We start from the raw sequence: 15,791 nt of genomic DNA on the forward strand, positions 1-15,791 counted from the left end.
AGGGATCCAATGGCAGCTCTAGCCGGAACAGGCGTCTCTGAAGCTACTGAGCTCGAGTGCTGCAAGTCCGTCATCGTCGCCACCACCAATTGCGCCTGGTGAGGGGCATGGCAGCACCACAGCACTGGAGGTCAGGATCCAATATCGATCTCGAGTCCCCGCCAAAAACAGGATGAAAAGAGCGCCAGATTGTAATAGCAATAGCACGCAGAAGAGAGAGCAAAAACAAGGCAAAACAGTACTTCAAGACGACAGAGAAAAATTATTCACGAACCTAGACATCATTGCTTGAGTTGCTCTTCGTAGCAGATCAAAACCTCCTCCCGCATTGGAAGTCTCAGTGCCCGTCATGGCTGGCGGCGAGGAGCTTTATTAAAGCTGCCGCGGCTTAAAAACAGGGCCGAATTGTTGCGGCGGAGGAAGAGAGGGGCGAAGCGGGTATATTGCGTGAGATGAATCGTATAACGTTATCGGATTGGGCGTCGGTGGCCCAGGGATCGTTGTTCGAGTCGAGGGTAGGATGAAGTCGCGATAAGAGACGATAATCAAGCACAGTCGACGGAAAATATGATGGTTATTGTTGAGAAAGAGAGAGGGGAAAGATTGAGATGGCGCGAGTAGAAGAGGCGATGGAGATGATAATTAGACGTCTTTTTGGGGCAAGGTTAAGGTGAGGTGGGAGTGGGTGACCTGGCGCTGGCTTTGGGGGTGTTGAATTTAGTACAGTGCGCAAGAAGTAGGGGAGGTTGGAGCACTTTACAAGCCGTGGCAGCTTGTGCTTTCTTTTCAACTTGAAATCGAGTATTGATTGTTTAAGTCGAACAAATCGAAAGCAAACAAATTAGCCCTTGAGAGGGTTCGGTAGTCGGTGAGAGATGCTGTAGAGCTCTGAAGTACTTGTATGGAGAGGTTGCATGATTAGGTATTCATTCAGGTACTTGATTACGGTTCATGTTATCGGAGACAGCCTCAAGTAGTGCTTACATCACCTACTATTCTGGATTTAAACTCGCTGCTAAAATCCGAATCGTATAGCAATTTACGTTAGAATTTATGTTACAGTTGCGACCTGTCTTCTCTATGAGGCTGAATAGGTACGTTTATGTTTCGGTATTCGGCTTTACAACCCAATGTCCACCAGGATGAACCGAGTTGGACACTGACCTGTTGAAGTTGGCTCGACGCCATCCACCCAAAGGTTCGGAGTTCTTGGTTCTTGCAGAGAAAATAACCCCGCCTCTTGATAAACCGATAACGGGTTTGGAGATACGTTTGCAGTCAAGCCTGCATTGGAGATAGGTCTATGGAGCTGAAGGTGGATGCATTAAGAAATGTCCATGACATCAGCGCTGCTGGAAACGAGCTGATGGGACCATGCCAATATTGTCGACTTGGCTCTGACAACAACTCGAGAAGCCAGCGAACTCAGGCATGATACACCGTAAGTTGCCATCTGGCTGCTGACAAAACAGCGGTGTCTTCTAGAAGATGCAAAACTCCCAGTTGGTTTGGGTAAGGTAGGTTGTTTGGGTTTCAACTGAATCATGATACGCACCCTATTGAGGCGTATCCACAGATTACAGCAGACACTCCACAGTGCGAGTGCGTATTTCGAATCGAGCTACGACTTACACCATAAGGGCTACCTAAGAGGCCGGCAAGTGGAGGAGATGATCCCTCTGCAATCGCAATTCCCATCTTCTGAGACGACAGGAAACAAACTTCCAACCACTCGCTCACTGACTAGTGGGGCATTTCACTTCTGGCGGGGGTTCAACAAGAGTTCTTCATTGCTGCTTGCATGCCATTCTTATTACACATCATCAACATCAGCAACCGGCGGCAACCTAAGGCTTGGCGAAACATGCGTGCTGCATTGGCTTGGCTAATAGTCTGATATCTCACTTTGTTAACCGCTTTGCCAACAATGAGTTGTACGGTGTCTGGATCGATAATACTGTATGGCTAGCCATGAGTCTAGAGTGAGCCACTGCTATCCATGAAGATTTCGGGTGAAGCATTATGATATCTGGTTTTGATCATAATAACCCAATAACACGCATTTCGATGGCACGTATCCCTAGTTGACCTCAGCCCCACCACAAGACAACACAAGAAGAGCTTAACAGGGTCTTATTCAGCACCAGCACTGCTGCAGCTGATCAGTGGAATATGAACATCTCGTGATAGGCTAAGGTATTCCAGTACATCTTCACAGAGTACCAAGAACTGCCTTGCAACCCATAAGCTTATGGTCCCTTTCGGCTCGGGGCGACTTCCTCGTCCCGTCAGGCCCAAAAAGATCCAGCCGTTCCATGGCATGCAGGATCTTTTCTGTGATTGCTCAACTCTAATTAGGTACTAGGTCCAGGTAGAGAACCTGAGAACCCAGGCCTGCCAGGTAACCGACCGATAACACAAGCCATGGATGTCGTGTACTCTGGTTCACCCTGCTTTTCAGCCTCGCTGCATCAACATCGACCTCAGCATCAATCATTGGTCATTAATCTGGTTGCCTACAGTGTGTTACACCGGATCTTTGGTGAACCGACAATACGGATACGGAGTCTCAGCATTTGCATGAGATCAGTAGGTAAGGTAGTTATGCCCGGAGCAAAGTAAGCGACTGCAACATGACTTTATTGCCACTATCTTGAACAAGGGTATATTGACTTTTGGTCTGCTGCTTGAGTCATCTGAGTGCATTGATTGAAGTTTTGTTTCAGATAAAAGACTGCATTTGTGCCAATTCCTTGGCATACAGTACAGTACACTCGGGACAATATGCGCAGTGTTCCACATCTTTCAACCCAGATCTGATGCGCATACTTGTGTACTCCAGGGGACCTTATTCTCCTGCCTCGATGACATAAGTTCGCGTCCATTATGATCTATTCTCAATCAAAATCAAAATCTGATAGGCAAAATAAGGGTTCTAGTTTATTGTCCATGGCTTCTCTGGTATTGTGAGGCGTCGCATGCTTCAACTCATCCGCGGTTGGATTGACTTACAACTGAGACTTCAACAGGGCCTGCCGTTCTCGTTTGTAACATTGTATCGACCAACTAAGTCATCACAAGCCTGGTCCTAGTATGATGATTGATCGACTTCCAGCTCTTGCTGCAACCTTCCCATGTGGCTGTTGTGTTACAATCCCCTGCCCCATTGGGCAATATTCTGATTGTGACACCTCAAACCAGACACATCGACTTGCTAGTGACATTTTGAGAGAAACATAGTAACATTAGCCTTGAGTGAACTGGTAAAATATGCCAGGGGTTCACAATGAAGCATGACTAGTCCTGTAAGCTGAAATGCATGGCGCCTTATGCCTGGGACACTGCCATAATGTCAGCTTTTTATATCCAGGCTGAGCTGATCACGTTTACACGGCATATCACCGAATGTATTTCAGAGTTTTCATAATAGATCCGATTGATTGGTGTATCCCTGGCATTTCCGTAGCAGAGAATGATAAATGACGAGATTGTGACGAGATTGTGACGATATTGTGTATTGAATGGCCATGAAGCTCAACCAATATGTATAACATATACTTTTGGTGACAATGAAAACAGCAAGGCACTTGGAAGATACCACATCGAGCCTCAAAAGAGCTCTATTTATTACATTGTAAAGAAAAGGCAATTATGAATATAAATTCTGAGATACTCCTGAGAGACTCTTAATAACCTATTTAGTCTGTCAACTGGTAGATATATTTTAGCTCTGGCCTGATATAACTTGTGCTCCTTATATAACTGAATGTTCTACTAGGGTGTGTTTTATTATCATTGAATATTCAAATTATCATACAAATACGAACAACAAGACTCGTAAGTGCAAATGGCCAAGAAGTTGGAAGTGCCAAACATAAATGCTCTCGAGGAACGTTTGCAATAACATCAGCAAGTTACTCGATACCAACAGATGCTTTATTATCATAAGGAGGAGTCAAACTATGTATTGTTACACTAAGTATCAGTGGTTGAAAGAGGGACATTTCTTTTCTAATACGTTCACACATAGATTGCTCTGAACATACCGCCGCGGGAGACCACTGCCGTTAAGTAGGCATTGAGGAACTCATTCACTGTTCTTTTTCAACATCTGAAGCCATCTCGCTTCCATCTCCGGAGTAACGCCTTGGGGGTAAACCTGAAGCGGTGCTCGAGGCTTCAAGGGATCTGGATAGTTTACTAGAGGACTTGTCAATGACTACACCAGAAAAGATTCTTGAGCCGAAAATCTTACGCATGCTGATATGCTGATCAACTAGCTTTGAGCGCAACGTCTCACTTTCTTCTGCATTTCTCCTCGAGCTTGTGTTGGCGGCTCGGTCGGCCGTTTCGTGTTGAGGAATAGGTGATGAACGTAATCCGCCAGCCATTGAAGCGGTCAATAATAGAGATATCTAAAGGATAAGAATGAATCTTGGTCACAAAATCAAGGCTAGAAAAGGCCAGTAAAGGGCTAGAAAGGAAGGTCTTTAACAATGGTTCCGAGTAGGAATGTATTTGGCAAAATGATTACAAGACAAGAACTTGGTTTTCAGTGTTAAGTATAAACATCCACGGATCAAATGCAACAGTATATCAAGATTAACAGCCAAAAACCAGCCCAGCCCAGCCCAGCCTATACCTGTTGCCCCACCAAGATGACAAGCCACCCCGCAATCTTCCATGAAATCCACAAGCTTTGAACAGTTGTAAAGAGAAACGAGGTTTGTTACATGCTGTCTAACAAAATGCACATATAATTTTTCATTTCCCTGTTGTGTTTTTGTATTCCGGATTTACCTTCCATTGCTTACCTGGGTCCAGGGCGTTAAACAGAAACACCTAAAATAAGGAAAGAAAGCAGGTGCCTGACGTCGTGAATTCCATTTCAAGCCAGCTCAGCTCAGCTTTTGGGCCTAACCAAAAACCCACCAACATCAGCCTGTTCCATTCTTTCTTTTCCAACCCAACTGAACAAACATCAATTGTTGGCTGAACCTCAACTCCATGCTCAACTTCACGATTTCCAATAACACTGTCAAGCATCTTTTCCCTCGACGAAGACGACGGCGCTGACATATACACAATAAGCAAGACTGTCCTTGCGCAAGAAAAGCTCTTCATCATGGGCAAGAATACCACAGTGATCCCTGACGCCTGGGAGGACGATTGGGAGGCTCAGGCGGACAAGATGGCCAATGAACCTGAACAGCCCACACAGCCAATGCCTCTGTCCAAAGCAGAGCGCCTGGCGCAGCATGCTGAGCAGAATCGCAAGTTGTGGGAATCTGCGTAAGCGCTCCCACCTCAGCAACATGTCCAAGTGTCACACTAACATGAGGATCGTATACAACAGCGACGCACCACAAACTTTCCACTATGTCGAAGCTGGTTCAAACTCGGGGGTTCCTCTTACGACTCCGTTCAAACCACAAGTCAAAGTGCTTAGCCGAAAGCCCATCATCGCTAAGCGCGATGCTACAGCAGGGATGTCTGGCCTCTCATTAGATGACGATAATGAAACAAAGAAGGAGGTGCCGATGAGTCCAGAAGAAGTGCGAGCAAAGCAGAAGCGAGACAGAGAAGAAAAGCAACGTCGATACGAAGAAGCCAGGGCCAAGATCTTCGGAGAATCGAACCCATCTTCAGGAGCCTCATCACCTGGCACAGTTACCCCGCCAAAGGTAGATGGATACGCTGGTCGTGGCCGTGGCCGAGGAAGGGGCGGATACAGGAACAACGACACACGACAGTTCGATAACCGTCAACCTGAAAATCGTACATTTGATGCTCCACGAAGAATGCAGAACATGTCAGGCTCAGGGCGTGAACTCTTCGACCCTAACTACAGCCCAAAGCCCGAACAGCCTGCTCAAAGACGACAGCCAGATTATTCATCCCCTGGCAGGAGTGTAACTCCTCGGGATGAGCAGCAACAGCAATTGCAACCACAGGCACCAATTCGATCACCAAAGGGACCAGACGGAAGTGGTCGTGGAGGGTTCGGCTTTGCTCAACGAGGCGGCAGGGGCAGTTGATTGTTTCTATCGACATGCTTCTACCATCCACCCCCAATCTTTCCGGCCAGCTGCACCACCGTCTCATCCGTCGTTGTATCCTTTCCAACATCGCTAATAACCTCACGATATGTCGTAAACGCCAGTCTATCTAAGCCAATACCTGTAACTTCCGCCCAATGCGCCAGGGTATCATTTATATATGAATGGGAAATGCCACCAATAGTCTCGGCAGTCCCGTCAACGGAAACCTCAGTGCCCGCCTCATCTCCGGAGAAGTATGCCTCGTCGACCTCTGACAACCACAGCTTTTGCTCTTGAGGACCTGGATTTCCGGAGTAATTCTTTCTTTCCATGACAACGGGGTCATCGACTTTTATTTGGCCGCCGCCATTTGTACAGCCGCCAGGGCATGCCATCACTTCAACATAACTATACTCGAGAGAGGCTGCCTTGCCTGCAGGCTTTCGAGCACTTCCAAAAGGCTTGCCACCGGGCATTCGAGACGGCCTGGCCGGCTTTAATCTTCGAACGAGATTTTGAATATTTCTGAAGCCATAATATCGGGCAGCACGGAAGACTGGCTCGCCATTCACCAACACTGAGTACTCAGCAACATCAACGTTACGGCCACGAGTATGCACAATCTCTGCGCCAGGGGTCTGTGCCGCCCGGCTCTTGAGTATATGATATAGCAGACCCCCTGAAGTGCCGGCTTCGCGAGGTACATTTCTGGTACGTTTCCGAGGGAAAAGAAACTCGTGGAGCTTTGGATCAGGGAATGGGGTTAAAGTTTTGCTTTGCAGCGGCGTCTTGGGGATATTGAAAAAGCTGAGACCTCTTGACTCGGCGAGCATGAGAATCTCCTTACTTGTGATGACACAGTCGACATCGCGAACTCCTCGTCCCCGAGTCTCTCCTTCAGCCCAAACCTCCTCGGTCAACTCCTCTCTGCTTGCCTCAAGTTTCTTGTCAAAGCAAGGCATAACAGCCAGATGCCAGATACGGCCAGGAGCAATACCCAGTGTTCGACTCAGTGTCGTCTTTAGTAATGTGCCCATTAAGGCCTGTGGCGACTTCACCTTTGAAATATGGGGTAGAACGTGTGGATGTGTCTTTTCCGCGTAGCACACCCAGCCAGGGCAGGACGAGGCTAAGATGGGTCTGGCTGGGGTTGCGGTTTCGGTCTGAGAGGGGCCGAGAACTTCATCTGCTCCAAGAACGAGGGTTGCCTCTCTTGCAGTATTGGTGTCAACCACCCATGTGAATTCGTTATTATATTTGCCGCCACTGGCGATTCCCGATGGACCACGAAAGAGGTTGTCCAGCATGTGCCCTGCATCGCCCTCTGACACGCCCCCGCCACATGCTGCCGCTAAGTTGGCCCTTGTTTGAGGGCTCACACTGACAACAAAGAGCTTTGCGTTCTCGTCCTCTAGACCTTCCACTCTAAACTTGCCACTGTCGTCTGTCACCAACTTCAAGGCTGGGGCCGAATCAAGGGTTGTGAGGACTTCGGCATGGCTCTGGAGGCTCACTAGGACAGCCTCGGCGGATGTAACACAACCGGAGCAGGCTAGACAGTCTGTGAGGGAGATCTGAGCGGGCGCATTCGGATTCGTAGCGGGCTGTTGGCCGTCAAGTATAACTTCGGTCTCGAGAGATTGTGATTGCGGGGGCGGGGCAGCGGGGAGAGTCTCGACGGGTTTGATGCAAGCGACGCCAGGAGAGATGAAGTCGTTGAGGTCGTCGGCAGAGAGAATGGCACTCATGGCGCCGGTTGTTTTGAAGAGAGATTGTATGAGGTAGAAAAGGAGGCCGTTGTTGGAAGTGTGAGAGTTTGTCGATGGTAGGGTGTTCTTGTCGAAGTGGAAGTTGCCTCTCGGGAATTTTTAACTGGGGACTTGGATGTAATTGTGACTGGAGCAAACTAGCTGACAAATAAACCTGCAGTCTTTTCCTGAAGGTTTGCAGTAATGAAAGATCAACGAGAAGAAATATTAATATAAGAACAAAAAGGTCTCAAGTTCAAGCCAAAGATAATGTATGAAATGTTATGATAGTCACTCAATCCCAGGTTGGCTTACACATGGGCCTGGTTTTGTATAACTCCTCGGAGGACCGGACACGGCGAAGACGGCGTATCAGGCCGTGCCAAAGTAATAGATAGGCAATAAAAACGGTGTGATTTGCAATGGTGATTTTTAGACCCTCCACATTCTGGGCCTCTCCGCGGAACAGTGGACAAGCGAGATCGGACCAGACAGAAGCGGCTCTATAAATTTCGGTGGCGAACCACTGTACAACAGAGTCAACAGACTGGTCTAGCCTCTCGGTTCGGGAGTGGGGGGTTCCATGATTGGAAGACCAGCCGGATGCGATGGGGCACATACCTTGTTGGTGGTGACGTCGATGCCTGGGTGGTCTAAGCCTCTGACTTCTTGACATATGATCAGCTCTAGAGTTTCAGCTTCAACTTGCATCTTCAATTGTAGCTTCTACTTTAACCAAATAGTAACCTTGCTTTTCATTTTATTTCAATCAAACAATACTTATACACAGTTCGAACAATGAGTGTATACGCTTTCACCTTCAAGCTCTTAATTGACCTACTGACAATTACTAGGCCATCGCTTCATACACCTATGGTAACTTTCTCTGGTTGAGCACGCAAGCTCTCCCTCTTATTCTCTGGCCATCGTTTGTTGGGTCTCTTCTTCGAGCTGACAATGAGACATCTACCAGTTGGGCTCCCTTACAGCTCCTCGCTATCGTATCGACTAACAACTCGCTAGCTTTGGAAATGTACTTTGGCCGCTCTTTAGGACTCGCTCTGCTTGCGCTCGGCCTCACTGTGGTGGTTCTCTCAGGCGTTCTTCCTCTCGATACTACTTCAAAAGGTAGCAAACTCCTCTCTTTCAGAGTCGCATTCTCTAACTCCCGACACCAGAAGCCCCCGAAGGCGCGCCGTCTCCCTATGCTTCCGCCGCGGTCCTCATATCCACCCTTCACCACGCTTCGAGCGCCTTTTACTGCTACGGTCGTTATTCCTGGACTGGCGAAACGGGGTTTCTACTGGGCTGCGTAGGTAGTGCTGTCTTTGCGACCTTTGGATTGTACTGTGTGATGTTTGCTGGTGATACAGCCATGACGAGCCGGTACCACAAGTTTGACCAGAGCACGAGCGGGTTCCCTTTCAAGAACTCTCAATCGTACCGGGCTAAGAAGAAGGCTCTGTGAGAACATGCTATGGGGGCGTATATGTGTATCGTTTAGAATTAAATCATGATTTTAGTCAGCTGTATCGGGAACTATAGCCCGTGTGTTGTGCTCCCAGTTTCCTCATAACCCAACTCCCTCAACTCCCTTCCCGTGAAAAGTTTATGGTACAAAAGCGTGCAGCTAGACCTGCCATGGTCGAGGTATCCGACGAATTCTAGCTGGATTTCGCCGAGGTGTCAAGATATTGGTGCTCCTTCGTGAAAGATTTTCCTACGCAGTGAGCTCTGCCACCTTTGTCCCGTTGGCGACTCCCTCACTTTCAACGTTCGCACCGTTTCTTCCCTCACCCTCGACGCTATCCACGGCACCAGGAACGTGGACATCGACAACCCCTGTAAGAATAGCCTGTCGTCGCTCATGCCAATTGACCTCGCTCTTGATGACCTGCGAGAGTAACACCTCCTTCTCGAGCCACTCCTTGTAGTACATTTCCTCCCACTCTTTGCACTCTTTCGTAAGAGACTCTCCAATCTCCTCGGCCCACTTGCTCTCCCAATGGCACTTCCGGTACAGCTTGTCGACAGGAAGCTCAAGCTCATCAGGGGTGAAGAGATCCGGTGTCAATGGTGTAAAGTACTCGGCGTTGGATTCATCGCCGTTAGCAGCATCGTCCATGTCGTCATGAGGGCCTTGCGATTGTTGGTTGGTCTTCATGATGATTTTTATCTTGCCTCCCTTGCCCTGTGGCCCAGCTTGCATCGACTTGGGAACAGGGTCAGATGGACGGAGTGCTTCTGTCTCGTGAACCGTACGCATGTGCTTGGCTAATGCGTCGCTTCGCGTAAAAGATCGGTCGCATTCTGCAGCGAGTTAGCATATTACACAGAAAATCTGCAGAGGTGACTATACCAGGTAAGTAGCAGTAAAAAGGCTTCTCCCTTGTATGGCTGCGCATGTGCGCCTTGAGTGCATAGCCACTGGCATGCGGCAGGCCCTTTCGAGTACAGCTCATCCATTCGCAGGTATACTTCTTCTGTCGATTCTCAATATGCGAGTTATGGATGTGTTCGACCAGCTTGTCCATGTTGCCCTGGTCGCCCGCTGGACACCCATCCCAGTCGCATTTCGTGACTTGTTCCTGGAAGTCTTCTTCGTCGAGACGAGCATTGATCGGGGAACTGGGGATATCGCCTGAGGTATCCGATGACACATCGGACATGCCCTCGAGGGGATCGGGCTCAGGGACAGCTTCGGCTTCGACATCAGGAACTACAGCAGATGATGTGGTTGAACCGGCTTCGAGTCTCTGGCGCTTTGAGGGTCGCAGTGTCGATTCATCGTATTCGTGACCATCCTCTTCGTATTGGTCTGACTCGTCCACTGATGAGAGCGGCGATTCAGGTGGTGAGTAGTCGCGTACCATATTCGCGACCTGGGCGCTCAAGCGCGTCTCCTTATCGATGAAGCTGAGTGATTGCGCGGGGTTAACTGTTATTGAGGATATTCGAGTAGTGAAGGAATTTAATGAGCTGTTGGGTGATGATTGAGATGCGGAAATCACTGCGAGAATCTTTGGTAAGCGGGTTGGTGATTGTTTAAGGTGTGAGATGATGAGTTGCTCGTTGTTCAAAAAACGCCAGTTGGAAGCTTAGTAGCACAGTGTTAATAAGACGATGCCAGAGCATAACATCGTGCCATAACAACTTAGCTACCACAGTGTGCACGTCTGCAAGGGACAGTATGTGATACATTCAGGCAGGGAAACTGCTGATTTACACAATAGAAACCTGACTATTTCATATTGAATTATCGCCTATTTTCTTATTCTCTGTTGCTTGCCAAATTCCACCATTTTGCTTCATGCTTTTTTATCTATCCTTTGAATCAACAACCCATTAAACTCCAAGCCTTGAACCAAATATGCGAGCTATTGCAACAATATGCAACCCCAATCCCAAGAAACATTGTTTTGGATCGAGCGCTAAACGTATTACATGCCCAGAATGTGGTAGAAATCAGACTTTAAGCTCCGTTTGAGAGTTTTCGGCGGTCTTTCACGGCCTGCGCAAGAGTGTCGAGTGTTGAGACAGTGTCTTCCCAGCTGATACAAGCATCGGTGATGCTTACACCATACTTGAGTCCCGACTTGCCCTCAGCGGGAACCTTTTGGTTACCTTTGACGAGTTAGCTGATGGTGATTCTGTTGAAGATGTGGACTGTGACTTACCCTCATTGATGTTACTCTCAATCATGACTCCCATGATACCCTCCTCTCCCTTGGAGATCTGGCCGGCAATATCGGCAGCAACCTTGGGCTGGTTCTTGTGGTCTTTAGAAGAGTTACCGTGACTGCAGTCGACCATAACTCGCTGTCGCACGCCCTTCTTCTTGAGCGCTTCCTTGGCAGCAGCAATGCTCTCGGCATCGAAGTTGGTACCCTTGGAACCACCACGAAGGATGACGAAGCAATCATTGTTGCCCTCAGTACCAACGATGGCGACAACACCAGGCTTGGTAACGGAGAGGAAGTGGTGGGGGTGCTGGGCTGCACCAATGGCATCAATGGCGACGTTCAGAGAACCATCGGTTCCGTTCTTGAAGCCCACGGGGAAACTCAGACCACTGGCAAGCTCACGATGAAGCTGGCTCTCGGTTGTACGGGCGCCAATGGCACCCACTGAGAGCAGATCGGCGAGGAACTGGGGAGAAATAGTGTCCAGCATTTCACTGGCAATAGGCATGCCCTTGGCGGTAAGGTCGACAAAGAGTTGGCGAGAGATTCGCAGACCCTTGTTGATCTGGAAGCTGCCATCGATATCAGGGTCGTTGATCAGACCCTTCCAGCCAACAGTTGTGCGTGGCTTCTCGAGGTAAGATCGCATGACGATGAGAAGTTCATCCTTGTGCTTCTCTTTCTCCTTCAAGAGGAGGTCGCAGTAGGCTAGGGCGGCAGCAGGATCGTGGATGGAACAAGGACCAATGACGACAAGCAATCGGTTCTTCTCGTCAGTGCCATTAACAACGGCCACAGTCTCATTACGACCTTGTAGAACGGTCTTCTTGGACTCGGGGGTTTGGGAGATTTCGTGTTGAAGGAGATCGGGGGGAGTCAGAGGGTTGTAGCCGCGAACTAGGAATAATTAATACATGCGGTGGAGGGACAAATTGTGTAAGCCAGAGCTTATGGCAGATGCTTACTTCTCCAATCTTCCGAGTCGGCTTGATTGCCAACATTCTTGTTGGGAATGAAAAACTGACATTATCGTGAGTCACCCCTCACATTGAGAGCAGAGAGCTCAAAGAGATGGACTTACAGAAGACATGGTGACGGCGATGGTGGGGTTAGAGGGGATACAAGTCAGAGTGGGATGTAAAGAGAAGAGAGATTCAATTGCGCGAATCTGAGAGCACCACAGAAGGAGGAATATGATAATAGGAGTCGAGTGTGAAAAAGGAAGAATAACATAAAAGAAGTCGTCTCAACAAGGGCCAAAAAATTATAGTTTATGAGGTTTCCAGACCCTGACCTGTCCCTTTCTTCCTTCCTTTTCCCTTTGCGCCGGCCTCGGTGTGTCACACTCAAGAGAGTCACTCCACGGTTGTCAGGTTCGATTATCCCACCACTGATTGGATGGAATGAACTTTGCCCCGCACTCTAGCTGGCCGGTTTAGCAGCGATCACAAGAGGTACAGGGCGGAAGCGTGCAATCCTGGTGGAGGATCAAGTACCCATTGTCTAAGTGAACGGGAAGGAAGCTCCAGATTTTTAGCTTGACTCACCTTGAGCCAAAAGATGAAAATGGCCACTACTTGCCACTTTGGCTGGTGTGTTTTTGCACTAATTAAAGCCAGACGTTTATAGGGGCAGCCGTTGGGCTAAAAGTTCTTTGTTGTTGAGGTGAATTATATCAGAACATTCATGGTCTGGAGTTGAGCTTTGCAATACCATGCTTAATACGACTTCTGTGCTCCCTCCTACACCTCTATCGGCAGAGCTTTCGTGCACGCAATTAACCTTTCATTCTCATTGGTTATATGCCATTCGTGGCTGTTGGCTTTTCATTGTTGTTCCCGTAGGGGCCCATCAAAGCACCACCAAAACCAACACTACCACCACCGTATTCAGTACCGAAGTCAGCAGGTGTATCTGATCAAGCTCCCTGGATAGGCGAGAAGTTTTCTGCAGAAGGATAGCTGAGGCTGAGATGACCTACGAGGCGAATTTTCTTCTCGTTATACAGCTAATCGCACGACTCAGCAGAGCCAGGTGAGCTCTGTTGGAGTTGGCTCACCCTATCCATCGTTCCAGGCGTGTATGACAACGCTCCGGAGCTACTATCACTGATATAGAAAACAAGCTCCAGTCAATCGAAAAGTGAACATCATATCGAATCGAATAACGCAATAATAACGGAATACCTTTTTTTTTATTCTAAATAGACATAATTATTTGCATTTAATAGCTGTACTAGGTACAGTTTCATCCCACCCTTTCCCATCCTTAACCCCCTAAATATCATCATATTATAATAAATTACACTATGCTATATGATGTTGCACTCAAAAATAAATTTCCAAACTCCTTGCTCAGAACTCAGACTCTTTCTCCTCTTCCCCGTCCTCCGTTTTCTTGTCTTCGGACTTGCCGCTAGCGAGGAACATGGCCTTGAAGTCGGCATTGCTCTTCTTGGTTGGCGCTTCAGAGTCGCCATTTTGCGCCATCCTGAAAAATTGCGACGTTATTTGAATAGTCGGGTTTGCAGCTGGATGAGCTATTGGAGGATCTGAGACACGTCGTCGTTGACGGGGGCCATATTGTTTCGAATCTCGGTTGCATCATCTCATGTATCTCTGGTTGGAGTCCTGATGCAGGAGAATTAGATCAGCCTTATCCTATACAGTAGCAAGACGATCGGCACATACAAATTGAGCATGTCCGAGGAGTCGCAGCGCCAATTCATGGACCTCGAGAAATGCATCATCTGCCATGTCATCATGTCCATTCATAGTCCAGGACATTCTAGGACTCTGCGATGCAACTCTCGACTTGGCGGATGGCCGAGTTGTTTTCTCGTCGGCAGCGTCCTCTTGGATACGACACGACCGCGGCCTAGGGCAGCGAATGCATATTCGTGAAAGCATCCAACTCGGCTCTCGAAGCAAGTCAAGGCAATGGAGCAAGGTGGAACAAAAACGGTGAAATGAATGATCGCTCGTCCATTGAGGGTGAAGTCAAACAGAGTGTTGAGTGAAGTCTACTCTAGAGTACAACCATTCCATCTACCGCCCAAGATCCAAACCAATCGATGGCTCCCTCTCTCGCTGCCACTTCTTCTGAAAAGAACCATTCCCCAACAAATGCCTGATCCCACTCCCTGATTTGGAGTTCTGAGGTCATCGTAGTCGGCAGCGAAGGAGTCCCCCTCCCCGAAGCTTCACCTCTCAGAAGGATGACGGTTGTCACCAGCGCGTGCGCACCAAGAGAAATAAGATGGACGCTCAGTAGATTAGCGGTATCTTCACTGAAGATCCACTCGGTTCACTGAGGAAGTTCTTACCTAAGGCGGGAAACTCATCAGTGATGAGACACAGCTGTGTATGTCGAACCGAGCTAAGGCTTGGCGATGAAGCAACAGCGTACAGTCTTCTGAGATGATGCCGACAAGATGGGATGGCAGAGCGTAGGTATAACGGCAAGGAAGGGAAGATGACCGACATGTAGGAACAGGGCTGGGAAGATAGAGTTGAAGGATGCTGTGAAGAGCGAAGGGAATAGCAGGAAGAGGAAGACGACTGGTGTCTCGGGGGCGGGTCGAGAAGATGAAGGAGATGAGGAGATGAGGAGATGAAAACGGAGCTGGAAGGGGTTTTTATTGTCGAGCGCAGTAGGGATTGCACTTTCTGTGTCTTCTCACGATGGAGAGTGATTCCTGCCTGGAGGATGACTCTGGTTGATGAGATAGGAAGTAGAGCTCTTGGTGAAAAGAGATGAGGTAGGTTAGTGATTCCGTCTTTCCTCCTGCTATCTTGACTACAGGACTCCCATCCTTTTTGCTGGTTCTCTTAACTACCGGGGAAGAATGGTCTACAACACAGCAGTTGTTTTTATCTGTTCGTATCTATTAGGTTATCTAACTCCTACGGATGGAATCGTCAGACAACAGTTGCCTTGGTGTCGCTCGTAGATGACATCCCAAGCCAATTTTGCAACTACAGAGTAACTCAGGGCCTTGAACTGCGTTCTGGCATTCCCACCTTCCTCTAAAGTACCACAACTTGCCGACTCCTTCCGCCCCTTAAGTCCTTTCACTTTCACTTCACTTTGCAAATCGTGGCAATCGTGACCTCTTCAGCAGAGGGAAAGACGACACTGCTCATTACATCATCGCCCGTCGTCGTTATCCTAGCCATAGCACCCTTCGCCCCAGCTCTCGCTCGAACGCCATGTTCAAAATCGAGGTGTGTGCCAAAATAATGACTCTGGCCACGTAGTCATTAACCTTAATCGCATATACTTTGCACAAACCAGCTGGGGGGGAAGATATTTAAGAG

The 15,791-nt window shown here is 48.4% G+C and overlaps 5 protein-coding genes across 5 annotated transcripts; 2 read left to right on the top strand and 3 right to left on the bottom strand.

The window, feature by feature from the left end:
* Positions 1–5,125: 5,125 nt before the first annotated feature.
* BKA55DRAFT_532531 (uncharacterized protein) lies at positions 5,126–6,038 on the top strand (the record flags this gene model as incomplete). The annotated part of the gene is made up of 2 exons (XM_046189354.1): positions 5,126–5,292; positions 5,357–6,038. The coding sequence occupies 2 exons, from the start codon at positions 5,126–5,128 to the stop codon at positions 6,036–6,038; spliced, it is 849 nt and encodes a 282-aa protein (XP_046056677.1).
* Positions 6,039–6,058: 20 nt separating this feature from the next.
* Positions 6,059–7,789, bottom strand: BKA55DRAFT_497065 (iron hydrogenase; the record flags this gene model as incomplete). The annotated part of the gene is made up of 1 exon (XM_046186430.1): positions 6,059–7,789. One exon carries the CDS (start codon positions 7,787–7,789, stop codon positions 6,059–6,061), a length of 1,731 nt encoding a protein of 576 aa, XP_046056678.1.
* Positions 7,790–8,234: 445 nt separating this feature from the next.
* Positions 8,235–9,284, top strand: BKA55DRAFT_550023 (uncharacterized protein). Its single transcript, XM_046191245.1, has 4 exons — positions 8,235–8,593; positions 8,644–8,761; positions 8,813–8,917; positions 8,968–9,284. Exons 1-4 carry the CDS (start codon positions 8,588–8,590, stop codon positions 9,255–9,257), a joined length of 519 nt encoding a protein of 172 aa, XP_046056679.1. The 5' UTR covers positions 8,235–8,587; the 3' UTR covers positions 9,258–9,284.
* On the bottom strand, positions 9,285–10,854 carry BKA55DRAFT_602005 (uncharacterized protein). Its single transcript, XM_046196557.1, has 2 exons — positions 10,149–10,854; positions 9,285–10,099 (listed from the first exon to the last, which is right to left on the bottom strand). Exons 1-2 carry the CDS (start codon positions 10,660–10,662, stop codon positions 9,510–9,512), a joined length of 1,104 nt encoding a protein of 367 aa, XP_046056680.1. The 5' UTR covers positions 10,663–10,854; the 3' UTR covers positions 9,285–9,509.
* Positions 10,855–11,010: 156 nt separating this feature from the next.
* BKA55DRAFT_550027 (uncharacterized protein) lies at positions 11,011–12,744 on the bottom strand. The gene is made up of 4 exons (XM_046191246.1): positions 12,554–12,744; positions 12,438–12,492; positions 11,467–12,369; positions 11,011–11,413 (listed from the first exon to the last, which is right to left on the bottom strand). The coding sequence occupies exons 1-4, from the start codon at positions 12,560–12,562 to the stop codon at positions 11,262–11,264; spliced, it is 1,119 nt and encodes a 372-aa protein (XP_046056681.1). The 5' UTR covers positions 12,563–12,744; the 3' UTR covers positions 11,011–11,261.
* Positions 12,745–15,791: the final 3,047 nt, after the last annotated feature.

This window comes from Fusarium redolens (genome assembly GCF_020744475.1).
Source record: "Fusarium redolens strain MPI-CAGE-AT-0023 chromosome Unknown BKA55scaffold_1, whole genome shotgun sequence".
In the NCBI taxonomy this organism is placed as follows: domain Eukaryota; kingdom Fungi; phylum Ascomycota; class Sordariomycetes; order Hypocreales; family Nectriaceae; genus Fusarium; species Fusarium redolens.